Genomic DNA, 18,062 nt, shown 5'->3' with positions numbered 1-18,062 from the left:
ATGTACTTTCTATATTGCATATTTTATGAGTGTATCCCATGACAGTTGTATCCCTGTTTCCTGTCATATTTCTCTTTTTATCTCCATCTGTCCTGCTTCTCTTTAACAGCAAGATTACTGGCGGATAGTGGAGCAGAGGGACTGCCATGTAGCAGTGCATTATGGAAAAGTAGACACAAATACACATGGAAGTGGCTTCCCTGTGGGCAAGTCTGAACCCTTCTCAAAGTAAGAGCTCTTCTAGTTTTAGCTGAAATAAAGGCATGATGTGAAGACCTATTATTGATTATAAAAACATGCATGATTCTGAATCTCTGTCACTATAAACAGGCATGGATGGAACCTCACTGTCCTTCCCAATAACTCTGGATCCATTCTGCGCCATCTTGGTGCTGTGCCCGGTGAGTACACTCTTGCAGGATGTACATTCCTCTCCATATGTGAAGAACCTTTGTTTACTAAATCATCACTTCACCCCTCCTCCTCTCTCTCTCTCTCTCTCTCTCTCTCATATTGTGTTTCACACAGGGGTGACTATTCCCTGGCTGAACATTGGTATGGTCTTTTCTACCTCATGCTGGTCACAAGACCAAAACCGCCTTCCATACGTTGATTACTTACACACTGGTGCTGATTGCATTTGGTGAGTGTTTGTCCTCAAATACTGTGACAGCATTCACATTTTTCATTAGAAATTAATATCTATTTATAAAACTGAACTGAAGGAAAGCTAGAATTGTGGGTATACCATGATGTGCATAACGACAGCAGAGTATTATTCATAATTAAATAATATTCAAAATATTCAAATAGTGTTTGTATGTAGTTTGTATTTTATAGTTTCTTAATACTTATAGTATATTTAATACTATAATACTAATAAAATATATATTATTTAAAATAGATTATATGTTTATTTATTATTAATTTATTATTTTTTTAAATAAAATGTTATTTTTTTGTTATAAATGATTCTTTTAATAATAATGTAAAAAAATTACAGATAATGTTGTACACATTTTTAATAATCCGTAATACATAAAAAATGATCTGTAAAGGGTCCCAAATATCGAATATTTGAATAATCATATTTTCAGTTAAAATATTTATTTATCAACAAAATAAATACATTTAATAACAACTAAAAGGTGTGTGTGTGTGTGTGTGTGTGTGTGTGTGTGTGTGTGTGTATATATATATATATATATATATATATATATATATATATATATATATATATATATATATATATATTATTAAATTTTATTATTCATTTATTAACATTTTTGAGTGAGCGGAGTGTTAGACTTTATTTTGTTGTCACATATTCCAGTAATATCAATCTTTATCAAGCTGTAATGTCACGCATTACCTCTAGAGGGTGCAGAACTCTGTGAAAAAACAAGGTCAATTACAGTGTGCTTTTTTCTCACGTGAGCATTCACATTTGTGTGACTCATCAGAAAAATTCTGAAGCATGTTGCCATGGCAACAACTGCTTTAGCCAGCAGACAGCAATTTTGTCATCCAAACAATGGCACTGACAAGAAGTTCCACCCATCCCATTACAGGTATTCTGTTCCTGCTGAAGAAAAGACTAAGCTTGATGAAGTGGTGCACACATTGCTACAGGCCAATGGCACGCCAGGACTAGAAATGCTGGAGAAGAACATTATGGTAAGATGCTGTCGAGTATGTAAAAATACTGTCAATGCAATAATTAAGGGTTATACATACAGTATATGCACAAATCATTACCAGGCTTGCATGGCATGTGCTCATGTTTACACTAGTTTGCACTGTTTGTGAGTTTATTTTTTTTATGAATATTTTTTTTGTTGAATAGTTTGCTCAGAGTGTACTGCTCGCATTGATAGCTGAAGGCATTATCAAATAAGCTAAAAACATTTAATAAGCATAATACACAAAATTTGGGTTATATATAGAACTTTTTCAATGATGGGTGTTCTAATGTTGAGGTATGCTGTTGAGTTGATGTAATGCCATTTATATGGAGTGTTAGAAGACCTATCTCTCTGTTCCAGATTTCTCCAGAGGTGCTTTGCCGTGAGGGGATAAAGGTCCACCGTACCGTCCAGCAGAGTGGGCAGTTTGTGGTGGTCTTCCCCGGCGCGTTCGTGTCCAGGGTGTGCTGTGGCTACAGTGTGTCTGAGACTGTGCACTTTGCCACTCCACAGTGGATGAACTTGGGCTATGAGGCTGCTAAGGTGAGCCTGTCATGCCTGCATAATTGTGTAATTTAATGGTTACAATGCCATAGTGCGTAGTGAAACAAATACTATTCTTTGTGCGACCACTTAACTTTTATACAATTTTGTCTTGTGTTGAGTTTTCTCTAAATGATTGCACTTCTTTTGCAGGACCTGAAATGCAGGCACATAGCCAAACCCTTCTCCATGGAGAAGCTACTCTATCAGATCGCCACAGCCGAGGCCAAACGAGAAAACAGACTTGTGCTCAGTACAATCTCTTCTCTTCTCAAAGATCTCAGGTGAGAACTGCACAACAACCGCTGTTTTAAGAGAAAAGGCCTCTCTTTAAGCATGTTGTTTGTGATTTTCTCATTTTGGTGTTGTGACTGATGCTGTATGGATATAGAGGAGATGGTTATTGCGTACAAACAATGGAAAATGCGGTTCACTTCAGCATCAGTGCTAAAGAGAATGTGCTGCTGTTCTGCAGGAACATAGAGATGAAGCAAAGGCAGGAGCTGTATGAAGCAGGGCTGCTTTCCTCCGCACGCTATGGTGCTCACGACAACAACCAATCACCTACCGACACCAGAAAGAGACAGCGCAAGTGGCTGGCACTGGAATCATCAGAGAGACGATGTCAGATGTGCCAACACCTCTGCTACTTGTCTATGGTGAGATTCAGTACAAACTAGATCTTGCTATACTGTGCTGTGCTCTACTGTACTTTTTATTATAATATATTAGATCTTAGTTTACTATGTTATACTGCTGCTCCGTACATACTATAATGCACTGCTCACTACATACTATACCATACTACTTCCCAGCACAACATTTATTATAATATATTAGATCTTAGTTTACTATTTTATATTGCTGCTCCGTACATACTATACTGCACTGCTCACTACATACTATACCATACTACTTCCCAGCACAACATTTATTATAATATATTAGATCTTAGTTTACTATGTTATACTGCTGCTCCGTACATACTATACAATGCTATGCCATGCTATACTATACTGCGCTGCTCACTACATACTATACCATACTACTTCCTAGCACAACATTTATTAGTTTACTATGTTATACTGCTGCTCCATACATACTAAACTGCACTACTCACTACATACTATACCATACTACTACACAGCACAACCTTTTTCATACTATACTAGATAATATGGCTGCTTGCTACAGACTATACTGAACTGCATTGCTTAATATATACAGACTATAGTATAGTATTACTCTGCACAAGCTTTACAATATTATACTAGATCTTTCTATGCTATAGTATACTGCTGCTCAGTAAATACTATACCATATTGCTCACTACATAATATACCATAGTACTACTCAGCATGAACTTAATCATATTATACTAGATCTGCTATACTATATTACACTGCTGGTCTGTACTAACTATGCTATATTGTACATACTGTACTGTTTTGCACTGCTGAATGCATCCTATACCATACTAATACTCCGTAAAACCTATACTAAGCTATATTACATTAACTGTACAATATTTTACTATATTATAAAACATGATAGTAGATTTTTCAATGTGCTTTGATGTTTTTCTGTTGTCAGTCAGGTGATTCATATTGTCTTCTGTATAGAATCGAGCAGTTTTATCAAGCATAGCTGTCAAATAAATCCCAGAGTGACTATTTCACTTTCAAGAATGTATCAAAGTATTACAGTGTTTGCTCTAATGTGGGTAATGATTTTGATTGATCTAAAGGTTGTTGTTTGTTTGGCAGGTGGTGCAGGAGAATGAAAATGTGGTTTTCTGTCTGGAGTGTGCGCTAAACTATGTGGAGAAACACAAAAGCTGTCGTGGACTCAAGATGATGTATCGTTATGATGAGGTAAGTCTCAGAACATGAGAAACAAACCTGCAGGGGGAGCTGTTGAAATACATTTACTGGAGAGTTCTCTAGGGTTCTGAAACATCAACAACACACAACTGGTAACTGGACTGTAGCTATCCCTTACTTAAATTTTGCCATGGCAAAGACTAGCAGCAAACATTGCCACAAATGTGCTGCAAGCTCATTGGCCAACTATTTGAAGTAAATAGCAGCATTTGCAGGCAAACCTTTGGTAAACATGAGTGTATTACAATTCTCTTTGATGCTACAAATTTGTTTTAAATGTCTTTTTTATTTTTTTCTCATTACAAATGTCTAGACATTATGTACACTCACATAAGATGAAGACTCTAGTCATATCAGTAGTCTAGAAAGAGCTGTTTTATTCTGTATGGAATGGGTCACCTCGTGGGGGCAGACATATTAAAGGTATAGTTCACTCAAAAAGTTGAAATTCTCTCATCATTTACTCATCCTCATGACATCCCAGATGTGTATGACTTTCTTCGGTAAAACACAAATTAAGATATTTAGAAGAATATATCAGCTCTGTAGGTCCATAAAAATGAAAGCGAATGGTGGCCAAAATTGTATGTATCTTAAAAGTAATCCATATGACCCCAGTGGTTAAACCCATGTGTTCAGAAATTATATAATAGGTGTGGGTGAGAAACAGTTCAATATTAATTTTTTTTTTTTTATCATAAATTCTCCTCCCTGCCTAGTAGGCGACAATATGCAAGAGGGATGTGAATCACCAAAAACAGAATTAGAAGAATGTGAAAGTAAAGTGGAAATTGGCTGAGCAGGGAGCAGAATGAAATATTGATCTGTTTCTCAATCACATTGGATTCATATGGATTACTTTTATGTTCCCTTTATGTGGATTTTGGAGCTTGCATTTTTGGCACCCATTCACTTACATTGTATGGACCTACAGAGCTGAAATATTCTTCTGAAAACCTTCACTTTTGTTCAGCAGATGAAAGAAAGTCATACACATCTGGGATGGCATCAGGGTGAATAAAAGATGAGAGAATTTTCATTTTTGGGTGAACTATCCCTTTAAGATCATATGATCAGTCATATACCTCTCAATGTATGTCATATATGTTTTGTGTAATGTTGAAATTAGGGATGTGCAAGGTTACCATTTTTAACATTCGGCTGACAGCGAGGTTTCATGAACTGTTAATCGGTTTCTCGTCTGGAGGCGGGATCTGGGAATAAAGAATGTTTATTGTAATGTAATTTCCTTAAACACTACTCAAAACATCAGCAAATAAAGTGCACAGTGAGCTATGAGTCGAAGTAGCACAATACATACATCTTTAAATGAGAGCAAAAGTGAGATTCGTTCAGCGCAACAGTCAAAGAGGTTCATCCAGCGTGTGTCAGTATCACTGATCTATAATAGAAAGAAAGGGCAGACACACAAAAGCATGTTTGAACAGCCCCCAACTCGCCCTATACTTGAAAAACTGACCCAAAACCTGGCCGGAAAACATGATGGTTTGTCGGAACTCATTGAGCTCATCAGGTTACAGACCTGTATTGCATGTGTAGATGTAACGAATGGGAGGCTTGGAAGGCAGACGAGGAGAGCGGATCTAAATGCAGCTTTAACTTTTATTAAATAAACAAACAAATAAACACAAAGGAAACAGCCACAATGGGAAAACAAGAAACAAAACACGATGAAACATAAACTGAGAACTCGGGCAGGGAACACAGATCAGGCTTGACAACATTCATCAACATTCATCTACATACAACGATTGACAAGGACTGAACCAAAAACCAGGGTATAAATACATGAACATAAGAAAAAGGGGCCAATGAACAAACAGAACTCCAACAAGATAACAAGGGAATAAACAGAGGCAAATGGCAAATTAACGAGGGCAGGTGCAAACAATGAACAGAGAACACGAGGCTAACAAGAAAACTATGGAACTACAAAAGGGACAAAATGAAAACTACGGAACTACGATGGTGACAAAAATGACAAACAAAGGGCAAACGTGAGACAAGGCAAGGTATACATAACAGAGCCCCCCCTTTAAGGAGCGGATTCCAGACGCTCAAAAGTACCATCACATAAAACAAATGTCCATTGACTGGGGGGGGGGAGCTTGTGGTGGGCAGACAGACCAAGGGGGGCAACGAAGGGCAGGGAGGCAGTCCAGGGGGCAACGAGGGGCAGACAGGCAGTCCAGGGGACAACGAGGGGCAGACCGGCAGTACAAGGAGGGTACAGAGGGGGCTAGGTCAGGGGGCCTGGGAGGTGGCCACAGGACAGGGACCGGTTCAGGGGGCCTGGGAGCTGGCCACAGGACAAGGACAGGCTCAGGCGGCCTGGGAGCTGGCCACAGGGCAAGGACAGGCTCAGGAGGCCTCACCGTGGGAGGCGGAGCCGTGGGAGGAGACTCTAGAGGTGGAGACCTGGGAGGCTCTGGAGGCGGAGCCGAGGGAGGTGGCGCTGCAAGAGGCTCTAGAGGCGGAGGCCTGGAAGGCTCAGGAGGTGGAGCCGATGGAGGTAGCGTCGTAGGAGGCTTTAGGGGCGGAGACCTGGAAGGCTCTGGAGGCGGAGCCGAGGGAGGCTCAGTAGACGGAACTGAGGAAGGCTCAGGAGGGGGAGCCGAGGAAGGGGGCGCCGTAGGAGGCTTTAGGGGCGGAGACCTGGAAGGCTCTGGAGGCGGAGCCGAGGGAGGCTCTGGAGGCGGAGCCGTAGGAGTCTCGGGGGGCAGAGCCGTAGGAGGCTCGGGAGGCGGAGCCGTAGGAGACTCGGGGAGAAGAGCCGTAGGAGGCTCGGGAGTCGGAGCCCAGGAAGGCTCGAGGGACTTGAGGGGCGGAGCCCTGGGGGGCTCGAGAGACTTGAGGGGCGGAGCCCTGGGAGGCTCGAGGGGCTTGAGAGGCGGAGCCCTGGAAAGCTTGAGGGGCTTGAGAGGCGGAGCCCTGGGAGGCTCGAGAGGCTCGAGGGGTGGAGCCCTGGGAGGCTCGAGAGGCTCGAGGGGTGGAGCCCTGGGAAACTCTGGAAGAGGAGCCCTAGCAGGCTCAGGGGCATCGAGAGGCTGACGCTGTACGAGGATGATCCGCGGACGGCGGGGCCGCGGCGGAGCCCAAGAAGGCTCTGGAGTCTCTGGGGACAGAGCCGTAGGAGGCTCGGGAGGCTCAAGAGGCGCTGACTCTTGGACAGGCACGACCACTGGCGCTGGCTTTTGGACGGCCGTGGCTACTGGCACTGGCTCTTGGACGGTCATGGCTGCTGGCGCTGGCTCAGGGACGGTCGAGGCTACAGGCGCTGGCTCAGGGACGGTCGAGGCTACAGGCGCTGGCTCAGGGACGGTCGAGGCTACAGGCGCTGGCTCGCTGACATCGGAGGCTACAGGCACTGGCTCGCTGACATCAGAGGCTACAGGCGCTGGCTCACTGACGGCTGAGGCTAATGGCTCTGGCTGGTTGACCGGGGCTGACGAGGGCTCAGGCTCGCAGACCGTGGCTGATGTGGGCGCAGGCTCGCTCACCGTGGCTGACGTGGGCGCAGGCTCGCTCACCGTGGCTGACGTGGGCGTGGGCTCTGGCTCGCTCACAGTGACAGGCGTGGGCCGGGAGGCGGAAGCCCGTCTCTTCCTCCTCCGGGCGGACGAAGTTGAGCGCGCCGGCTCGAGGATCGCGGAAGCGGGGCACACCGGCTCTGAAGCGGACAGGGTTGGCAGCGTGTAAGTCAGGGCGGGCGTGGAGAGACGAATCGTGGCAGACAGGGGGAGTACCTTCGTGGGAAGAGCGGTAGCGTCATCCTCCAGATCGTCCATAGTGGGCGGCGATCCGCTGACTCGTAGGGTCTCCTCCACATAATTGAGGAGTGTCCAGCAACGATTCGTCAGCGGCAACCGCTCCCTCAGAGACCCGTTCAAGCTACCCCGGAAGAATACCACCAGGGCGTGGTCGGGGAAATCAGAGATTTGTGCCAGCTCCAGAAAATCTTGGACGTGGTCCTCCAAAGGGCGGTCCCCCTGCTTTAGGCAAAGGAGCCGGTAATTCGCCGGATAAGCTGCTAGATCCATTTTGTGGTCAATCGTTCTGTAACGAATGGGAGGCTTGGAAGGCAGATGAGGAGAGCGGATCTAAATGCAGCTTTAACTTTTATTAAATAAACAAATAAACACAAAGGAAACAGCCACAATGGGAAAACAAGAAACAAAACACGATGAAACATAAACTGAGAACTCGGGCAGGGAACACAGATCAGGCTTGACAACATTCATCTACATACAACGATTGATAAGGACTGAACCAAAAACCAGGGTATAAATACATGAACATAAGAAAAAGGGGCCAATGAACAAACAGAATTCCAACAATATAACAAGGGAATAAACAGAGGCAAATGGCAAATTAACGAGGGCAGGTGCAAACAATGAACAGAGAACACGAGGCTAACAAGAAAACTATGGAACTACAAAAGGGACAAAATGAAAACTACGGAACTACGAAGGTGACAAAAATGACAAACAAAGGGCAAACGTGAGACAAGGCAAGGTATAGGCGGTTTCAACGGCAACAACATAATCAAACGTTACTGCGCATGTGCGCTTTAGTGGCCCAAACTTAACTTCCGGTAGAATCAATAACAACAGAGTTCATCTGTAGAAACCATAGACAGTAAAAGAAACAAAATCCAGATGGGTCACCAAAAATGCTTTTTAAAGCCCTGAAAGTAAGTTATAGTTCATATATCTCTAACAAATCAACTAGTCTAATGTAAAAGATTCAGTACATATATATATATATATATATATATATATATATATATATATATATATATATATATATATATATATATGGCAGTGTAGGTAAGGTCTTTTCACCATTTACAGGTGAAACTAGAAAAATTCATGAAAAAAGTTCATGTACTTCAGTAATTCAAATTAAAAGGTGAAATTAATATATTTAGTATATATAACTATATACATATGCATGATTATACTTATCAGAGGGCCGACATTTCTGTATTTAAAATCCTTTTTTTATTGATTTCATGTAATATTCTAATTTTCTGAGATTCTGAATTTGGGGTTTTCATAAGCTGTAAGCCATAATCATCAAAATTATAACTTTTGCAAGATATTCAAATTTTTTGAGTTTCACCTGTATTTTAGGAAGTTGTGCCAGGCTGTGCTCTCTTTTCTGTCATGTGTGACAGCAGTGGGACAGACACAGCCTCTGAGTCAGGTAGTCAGGATTTCACCAGCAGTCAGGGAGAGCATGATGCTCAGGGAGAGGAACTCTACGTGTTCAGCAGCTTAGCTCAGCCCCACAGTGAGCATGGTAGTGTTCTGAGCTGTCCAAAGTGCACAACATTTTATGATGCCTTCATTAAACTGAACCCAGATCATGTGGTGGAACTAGAGAGAAACACTAGAAAACAGAGCATAGAACCACTCTGGCATGATGCGCGCAAGCTACGCATAACAGAAAGCACAGCCAGCAAGGTGCCTCAGCGTGAGACAACTGACCCGGCTAAGTTTCTCACTGAACACCTCTACCCAAAGTTCCAGGGGAGTGTGGCCACAAGGTATGGGAAGGAAAGCGAGGGACTTGCTAAGGAGCAGATTAGGGAGAGGGGCTGCATAGTGATGGACAAAGGGTTGGTAGTGTGTGCAGGAGACCCATGGCTGGCAGCAAGCCCTGATGGTATCATTGATGACAAGCTGCTAGAAGTAAAATGCCTTATCACACTCAGTGCTTGCACATCCCTTAATGATGCACTCACTGCCACAAACCAAGACATCAGAGTGGAGGGTGGGCAGTACATTGTGAACCCAAAAGGCCCCAGAGGTTACTACAGGCAGATACAGTTAGGGATGCACTGTCTCGGGCTGAAAACATCCTGTCTTGTTATTTGGACCCCAGTACAGCACCTGGAACTTGATGTGCCTTATGACAATGGTTTTGTCTCCAAATATATGCAAAGGCTACGTAGCTTTTACTTTAAACACATGCTGCCAAAAGTTGTGGATGCATTTGTAGAGGGAAGACTGCAGTTGAGTGACAGCTACATGAACATTGTCTCAAAAGCAACTTAATAGTGCTGATCTGAAATCAGTTTTACAAGAAAAATAGTTATTTTTCTTAAAGCATAGGTTGTTCCTGCCTTTTTGAGCAGCAAGCTTTTTCACTTTTTACATCAAATACATAAATACATTAAAAGCGGAAATCATAGTCTACAGTACTTTATTCATCAGTCAATAAATCAGTTACTCAATAGTTGTTGGTGTTCATTACTGAATATATCATTTCATTTTATAATTACAATCCATGTGAAACATTGTGATACAAGTGCAACACTACAAATATCAATGCATGTGTTTGGTATTTTAATATATTTAATAATAAAAAAGTAATTAATTTCTCTCCCTCATTTCGTTCCAAACCTGTAAGACTTTTGATCATCTTCAGAACACATTTTTGATGAAATCCGAGAGCTTTCTGTCCCTCCATTGACAGCCTAAATAATTAAAAATAGCTTAATTTGTGTTCCAAAGATGAACAAAGGTCTTGCAGGTTTGGAACGGCATGAGGGTTATTAGGTGAACTATCCCTTTAAGTTGTGGTTAAGTCCTGCTTTATTTTGGTACAAGTGGTTTCCCCAGATTTGAAAGTGCTGCACAAACAATTAATATTTTATCTATTGTGCAAAGACTGTTATCAATTCTCCGGTTGACCATACTGACTGGCCGGGTGTTCCGCAGAATTCTGAATGTTGTTGTCAGGTAAGTGAGGAGGGTGAAGAACACAGAAGCAGATGGTAGACCAGTGTAAAAATGAGTGTGCTTGTCATCATTTAAAATAAAATCGGACGGACTGCCAAACATATGATCTTGTAGTCGTTTTTCTTGAGATTCCAGTTTCTTCTCCAGTGAAGCAATTTTTCTTTTTAATTCAACATTTTCATTTTGTAGCTGGTCAATGTCTGCCATTGACAGATCTGTACCCACAGCAGTGCATCCTTCTTGAGGGTCAGCATGGGTGACCTCTCAGGAAGGTGAATCCATAGACTCAACCACAGATGGTCTCCTCTGGTATCGCTCCAACTTCTGTGAACCATCAATGGTGTTTTTATGAGCGAAAATTGATGGAACATAATCTGGATGGCATGGGTCCACTGATGGCGCACCTAAAATAAAGACAGAAACAGTTTGTGTTGACAGTATTGCACCTTGCTAAGCATCATACATACATGCTTGGCATAATCCATAACTTTTCTGGTTTCATGTGCATTTCTATGATATTGATTACAACTTATTGATTTAAAAAAATATTAGTAGCCTACTAGTACAATGAAATTAGGTCAAAGTCAAATTTATTTCACAATGCACATCGTTTTAAAGCTGCTTAACAGATAAAATATATCAGTGAAAATGTAGTAAAAGTCCATATTTAGTACTTCATTTAAAGCTTCATTAGAAGAGCTTTATTCAGCATTATTGTATTTATGTCCCCAGGGAACAAGCCAAAGGCGACTGTTAGTTAAATAATGTAGGTTATTTGTAAAGCATTGATGGAAAAACATTATGGCTCTTATGTTTGATAGATATCAGGTATCATAACGCTAGTTTAAATCATAACTAAAGCGTATCAACTACAACATTAATTACTGTGTAAAATTAATGTATAGAATGTTAGCTACGTGTGTAGTAATCAATTTAGTTAATACATAACTATTGCAGGCTTGTTATTGGTCAGCTAGCTATTATCTGTTGCTTATCATGAGTTTGTTACCTGTAACGAAGTGAGTGCTACAGATCCTTGAATTCTTGCCTGGCTGCCAAGCCTCTCTTCGCACAGCGGTGATCCATGCTCGCCGTCTCCCTTCGTTTTTAGGAAACCGAAACATTTTTATTTTCGATAAGGTATTTGTTCCAGAGGTCAGGTTGCATCCTACAGCACAACAACCTGAGCCCAACTTCAGTCTACTCATCACCTTAATTTTAACTGCGTTTGTAGTCGGCGCCATACTTTGTTACCGATAAACAAACACAGACTGGAAGTTAACTTCGGGCCAGTGCGTAACCCTGGCAATGCGCGTGCGTCCAGATAAAACCGTCTATACATAACAGTAGAATGACCGAATAGTGATTCTGATATTTGAATAGTGCTGCATCGAATGGTTAACCGAATGTTGACTATGCGTGCACATCCTTAATTGAAATAAAGTGTATAAATCAATATAATTTACCATGATCTTTCTCTGTCTTTTGTCTCTCTCTCTGGACTTTCAGGAGCAGATCAACAGTTTGGTGAATCAGGTGTGCGGGAAAATCCTTGTGAAAAGTGTGATAGATGGTTGTAACGGCTCCAGCCCCACCAAACCGCCTGCCAAGCGCGGCCCCCGCAAGAGAGCCACAGTAGAGGTGTCCCTGACCCACCTCTCCACCCACCTGTCCAAAAGTGCTGCCGCTGCTGTCTCATGAGAAACAGGAGGGCGATTCATCACCTATGTCAACCAATCAATTTCCTCTTCATATCACTTGTCTTTTACCGACCCCTCCACTGACATAGCAGGGCAGAGTTTACCTGTGTTGAAAGCAGGCTGCCTTTTTTGCACTAGTGCACTAGTTTGTTTTGATCGTTTTATTCACCAGATGTTTGATAGCATTAAGAGACATGGTCCCAGGTGTGCTGACAGGTGTGAGTATGATGATGTCATCCTTTTTGCCTTGAACCCTCTTCCTCCTCGTCTTCGGCCCCTTTGACTGCACATACACATACACTCATCCTGAACTGTAAACCTTGGAACAAATGGGTGCTTCTCTCCTCGTTTTTCCTGGCCCCCTTTCGTTTGAATGTTGGTGCTCAATGGAGCTGCCGAGAACTTTGTTTCCTTTCTGACATCACCTTTGTTTTTATTTGGATTCATTTAGTACCCATGCAGCTCCGCTGCAGAAAACGCAGCTTTTTAAAGAAGGTAAACACTTGAAATTTAGCTTGTTTTAGGGTTTTAATGGGATAGTTCACCCAAAAATGAAGATGTACTCGCCCCCTTTTTGATCCTTAACACGAATGACTTCGTTTCTTCATGCAATACAAAAGACATTAGGACGAATGTTAGCCTCAGTCTCTTATAGTGGCTAACATTCCCCTAACATCATCTTTTGTGTTCCGCATTCGGGTTTGGAATGACGTGAGGATGAGCAAATGATGACGGAATGTTCATTTTTGGGGGAACGGTTTCTTTAATATCTGCTTTTTAAAAAGAGGAAGTACTGTGTGTTTTTATGTAGTTTGGTTTTTTGTTTCATGCTTTCCTCTGTGGATTTTAGGTAACACTGGTTTCCATGGCAGCGGGTCAGGCTGTAATTGAGAAAGTGGGTGTTACCGAATGAATGAGTGGGTATCGTCTCGCTAGTGCGAGGGGAACCTCCCACGCAAACGCTTATGAGCGATAACTGTGCCTGATGTTTAGCGGGGAGATCTTATTTTTTGGTGCTGTTTGTTTTTTACTGTTTATCAATACAAAAAGGTAATAAATAATGAGAAGCGCTATCCGCTAGCCTTCTTATCCCACAGGACGGAAACGCCTGGAGGCTTTCCGCTTCTAGATGTGCAATCGTGTCAACATTCCATTCTTCCAGACTTTTTGATTAATCTGTACAAGTTAACATTAATTATTATATTATATTATTGTTATTATTATATTTTGTGTTTTTTTGCTTTTTACCTATTTTGTTCTGATGTGCTATCTCAAGTTAGAGCCACTATTCAAAAGGGTTTAAAATGTGAAATATGAGTCCAAGTTTGAAATATGCCTCTTTTTTTCCTCCTTTTTTCCCCTTTTGCAGAAGTATCAGTTGATTTAAAGAAACTTAAGAAAACACCTTTTTGTACATAAACCTGTAAATGACTTTAATACTTGAGCCTTTGTTGGAGTGACAGAAGGAAAGGAAAGATAGATAGATAGATGGATGGAGGGATAGCAGGTGAAGAAAAGCCTTACATTTCAGTTTCTTCATCTGCGGGTGGGAGTGTGAGGCGTTCAGGGTTGCTCTGGTAACGTGTATAAATTTTAAGTGCTGCTTACATCACTGAGGACTAAGATATGGAGTCGCGATTCCCCCTAGTTTTGTTTTTTAGGTTTACTTTTTTAAAGAAAAGGGAAAAAATATATAAAAATATTACTTTCACAAAAAAAAAAGAGAAAAAAAGAAAAGGTTTTTACATTTTCATTACTGAAAATTCAACATTGTAGTAGCTACTCATGTTGCACTGAGCTTGCCAGTGGTGACTGTCAAGGAAAAAAATTACTATAATCCAGTTTGTTGGTTGTCGTCCTTAACAGAAAGACTGAACTGTTTTTGGAATATTTAATGAAAACCAAGTCAGGTGTTTTCAAAAAAAAAAAAATAAGAAAAGGTGGTTGTCAAGTTTTTATTGCCTTACAATGTATTTTATTCTGAATTTTTTGGTGTTTTTGTTAATTTTTTCTACAATATGAGAGATTTACTCACGGTCAGGCAAAGTTAATTTATTAGCACTGCGTCTCAGTCTTTCCTCCTATGAGGAAAGATTTAATGTTGGTTATATTGCCAGTTTTGTTTTGATTTCATTTTTGGTTCAATTTGTACTTAAGGTTTAATAAAAACTCATGGACAATTCACTGTCAGTTTTTGTCTTTGTCTCTAGCCTTTCTGTTGCTTCGAAAGTACATGTGCTAGACCTGGGGTTGTTAACCTTTTCTGACCCAGGAAATGTTATAACCTGATATAAAATGTTACATTTTATTTTTCAACAAAACTTATGTTGACCTATATTGTCTCAATAGAGGACAACAGTCGGGTTCCGGACGTAAAAATCCCATTCATTTTGTCCATAGGTATTTTGATTTTTAATGATAACTTATAAACGTTTATAGACAGAGCTACTGTGAGTTCTGGACTTGCTTTTGCTGAAGCCATCAGTCCACGTTATTTCATCTTCATTTTTAAAAACATCATATTTAATAGTGGAATTCCTGGTGAAGTACTACATTACACATAAGTTTCAAACTGCAAATATCTGAATATTTTCAACAAAATTAAAATATATTGTTTCAGTAGTTGTAAAATATCAATCGTTTAATATTTGTCCATCGTTTTTAATTTGATTATTTTGCAATATTTTAGATCATTTGGATTGTAGTTAATTCCCTCATGAAAGTTATTGAAAGTATTGTACTTTTGGCTTTTTGCTTGAATTTCCAATTTTGATATTTATATAGTTTTTATTCAAATCAAAATTTGTACTATAGTAATACACATTGGAGCTGGTTGGTTTGTTTCATGGCTTACAACTTTTTATTTTTAAGAGTTTTAGTCAATCAAATTAAAAATACAAATTATGAATGAAAACAAAAGATACTTCTGGTACCAAGACGGCAGAAGAAATGGGCGGCCACTGCTCTATTAAAGGGATAGTTCACCCAAAATGAAAATTGACCCATTGTTTATGGTGTATGACTTTTTATTTATTTTTTGCAGAACAGAAATTAAGATTTTTAGAACAATATCTCACCTCTGTAGTTCCTCACAATGTTAGTGAATGGGCAGCAACATTTTAAAGCTCCAAAATGTACATAAAGGCAGCATAAAAGTAATCCATGTGACTCCAGTGGTTAAATCCATATCTTCAGACATGATATGACAGGTGTGCATGAGAAACCAATACATTTTTATGTAATTTTGTATCATACAATCACCTCCCTGCCCATTAGGGGATGATATGCAAGAGGGATGTGAACCACCAAAAACAGAATTAGAAGAATGTGAAAGTGAAAGTGGAGATTGACTGAGAGGAGAATTTAAATGTTTGAAAAAAATGTTTCTTTTTTTTCTTTTTTTTTCTCACCCACACTTATCATATCGCTTCTGAAGACATGGATAAAACACTGGAGTCTTATGGATTACTTTTATGCTACCTTTATGTGGATTTTGGATCTTCAATTTTTTGGCACCAATTCACTTACATTGTGTTGACCTACTGAGTTGAAATGTATAATAAAAATCTTAAAAATCAATAAAATCTTCATTTCTGTTCTACAGAAGAAAGAAAGTCATACACATCTGGGATGGCATGAGAGTGAGTAAATAATGAGAACATTCCTTTGAGGACATTCTTTGCTATGTCCTAAAGTCCACTGTATTGTATCTGACAGAGATCTACAAATTGTTTAATGATGGTCTAATGCTCTAGATTAAAAAAAAAGAAAATTATTTGATATATTTCTACATATCAGTCCACAGACCCCTGCAGTACCTTTTAAACCCTGGTCATACACCAATTAGACAGATATTTAAAAGCATGCAATATTCTACCAATGAGTGCTCTGCTACAACAGCTTTTTCAATTCTGTGGGGTTAGGGTTAGACTTTAAACATATTCTATTTCTGCATCCCTGTTTTGTGTTCCCCGACATATGTACAAACATGCTGGCAAATAATATCTTGTGATATTGTATCATAATTATTATAATCTTACTCTGATCAGCTTGTGGCCAGTAGAGCATTATTGATTTTATATGTGAGAAAGAAATACACATCATGGCATACACGTCTCTTTTGAATGCACCAACATTCATAATCTAAAGGATCTGAAGCTATAGAAAAAGATGTAAATGTGCCAGAACTTGGTTTACACGAGAAAACCCACCCTAAACAAACTAGACTTGTTGACTGAAAGACATAAAAATGAGAATGTGTGTATTTCATATCATTGCAACTGACAACAATGGCCCAGACCCAAAGGACAAACAGACCCAAAATCATTACTGATGTGTCTATATGTAGCAAATGTCCAACAGAATAGAATATATTTATTGATTTTGAGGGCAGGCACAGGATCAGGCTTACACTGCACAGCACATAACAAAGAATCTCTTTATGAAAACTGAAAGGGTTTCATAAAGCACAGTTTCCACACTCTTCCTTTGGACACTAGTGAATAGCACACTGCTAATTACATCACCTCCTCTCACAGTCTGTTGTTCATCCTCATTGTGTACAGGGCGAGCTACTGCTCTTACAGTTCTTGATTGGCTGGTTTTGTTGTTCTCTTTCAGCTAATGTGGCATCCACCTCTACCTCTTCTTGATCGTGCTGGGCAAGCGGAGAGCCGTGGATGCCCACTTGTCCCCTCTTATCATCATCATCATCATCATCATCATCCTCTTCCCCTGCCTCCGTGTCCTGGCTGGCTGAGTCTGTGCAGGTTGAAGACAGAGAGGCGAGCTTGTGTCTCAGGTCTGCCTGGGTGGGCACCTGTAGAGTGATCTCAGATGTGAACGACTCCATGTCTGGACCTGAGAGAGATTCATTTAGACAAGATGAAAAGAGAGACTGATGATCAAGGGATTCAAATTAAAAAAATGAGAGATCAGTCTTGGGAGCTAATGGGATTCTAAAGTCTTCTTTACACCACCCAGTTAAAGCTGTGCAGTGCCTGCTCAATATTCTGTGTAAAGACGCAATGCCATATAAAAACCAGACAAAATTATGTCTTCTCTGACCCACCTCAGCATCTAGTATCACATGACAATCTGATGCTGCTTTGGTTCTGTGTAAAGGAAATCAGAGAATATTTAGCACTGAAGGCCCACAATTAAAATGAATAGGAGAAACTGGATTATCCAACTGCCAATGGATGTGGAAAACCTTTGCAAGTTAAAGAGCCAATCAGCTTTTAGATACAGATATCGCCTGTCAACTTGAGAGCACGCATGTGCATTAGCTAGACATGACTATTCCTTTAATTCAATAGTAAATATTACTGATAGAAATACTTCCATCTAATTTGAATGTGTACTATTTCACCCAATAGTTTTTTTTGTGAGCAAAGTAATGGCTAAATTCTATCTGGCACAAAAACAATAAGGATCTCAATTAGGATGACAGCATTAAACTTGATTGTTTAATTATGGCAC

The 18,062-nt window shown here is 40.4% G+C and overlaps 2 protein-coding genes across 4 annotated transcripts in view; one reads left to right on the top strand and one right to left on the bottom strand.

Moving 5' to 3' along the window:
- Positions 1–14,754, top strand: part of jarid2b (jumonji, AT rich interactive domain 2b) — a 148,503-nt gene extending 133,749 nt beyond the window's left edge. The window contains exons 10-18 of the mRNA XM_052136285.1: positions 110–228; positions 331–401; positions 529–643; positions 1,572–1,677; positions 2,046–2,228; positions 2,382–2,512; positions 2,704–2,887; positions 3,995–4,102; positions 12,391–14,754. Coding sequence (XP_051992245.1) covers positions 110–228; positions 331–401; positions 529–643; positions 1,572–1,677; positions 2,046–2,228; positions 2,382–2,512; positions 2,704–2,887; positions 3,995–4,102; positions 12,391–12,582 — 1,209 coding nt within the window. The 3' untranslated portion in view covers positions 12,583–14,754. The remainder of the gene's footprint in view (positions 1–109; positions 229–330; positions 402–528; positions 644–1,571; positions 1,678–2,045; positions 2,229–2,381; positions 2,513–2,703; positions 2,888–3,994; positions 4,103–12,390) is intronic.
- A 2,181-nt stretch (positions 14,755–16,935) lies between these two features.
- The window catches only part of dtnbp1b (dystrobrevin binding protein 1b), an 83,133-nt gene continuing 82,006 nt past the window's right edge, over positions 16,936–18,062 (bottom strand). For all 3 annotated transcript variants that reach the window (XM_052136666.1, XM_052136668.1, XM_052136667.1), the window contains exon 5: positions 16,936–17,441. In XM_052136666.1, coding sequence (XP_051992626.1) covers positions 17,134–17,441 — 308 coding nt within the window. In that variant the 3' untranslated portion in view covers positions 16,936–17,133. The remainder of the gene's footprint in view (positions 17,442–18,062) is intronic.

The sequence above is a fragment of the Xyrauchen texanus genome, chromosome 10 (genome assembly GCF_025860055.1).
Source record: "Xyrauchen texanus isolate HMW12.3.18 chromosome 10, RBS_HiC_50CHRs, whole genome shotgun sequence".
NCBI classification, from domain to species: Eukaryota; Metazoa; Chordata; class Actinopteri; order Cypriniformes; family Catostomidae; genus Xyrauchen; species Xyrauchen texanus.
This window is presented reverse-complemented; position numbering and strand designations above follow the sequence as displayed.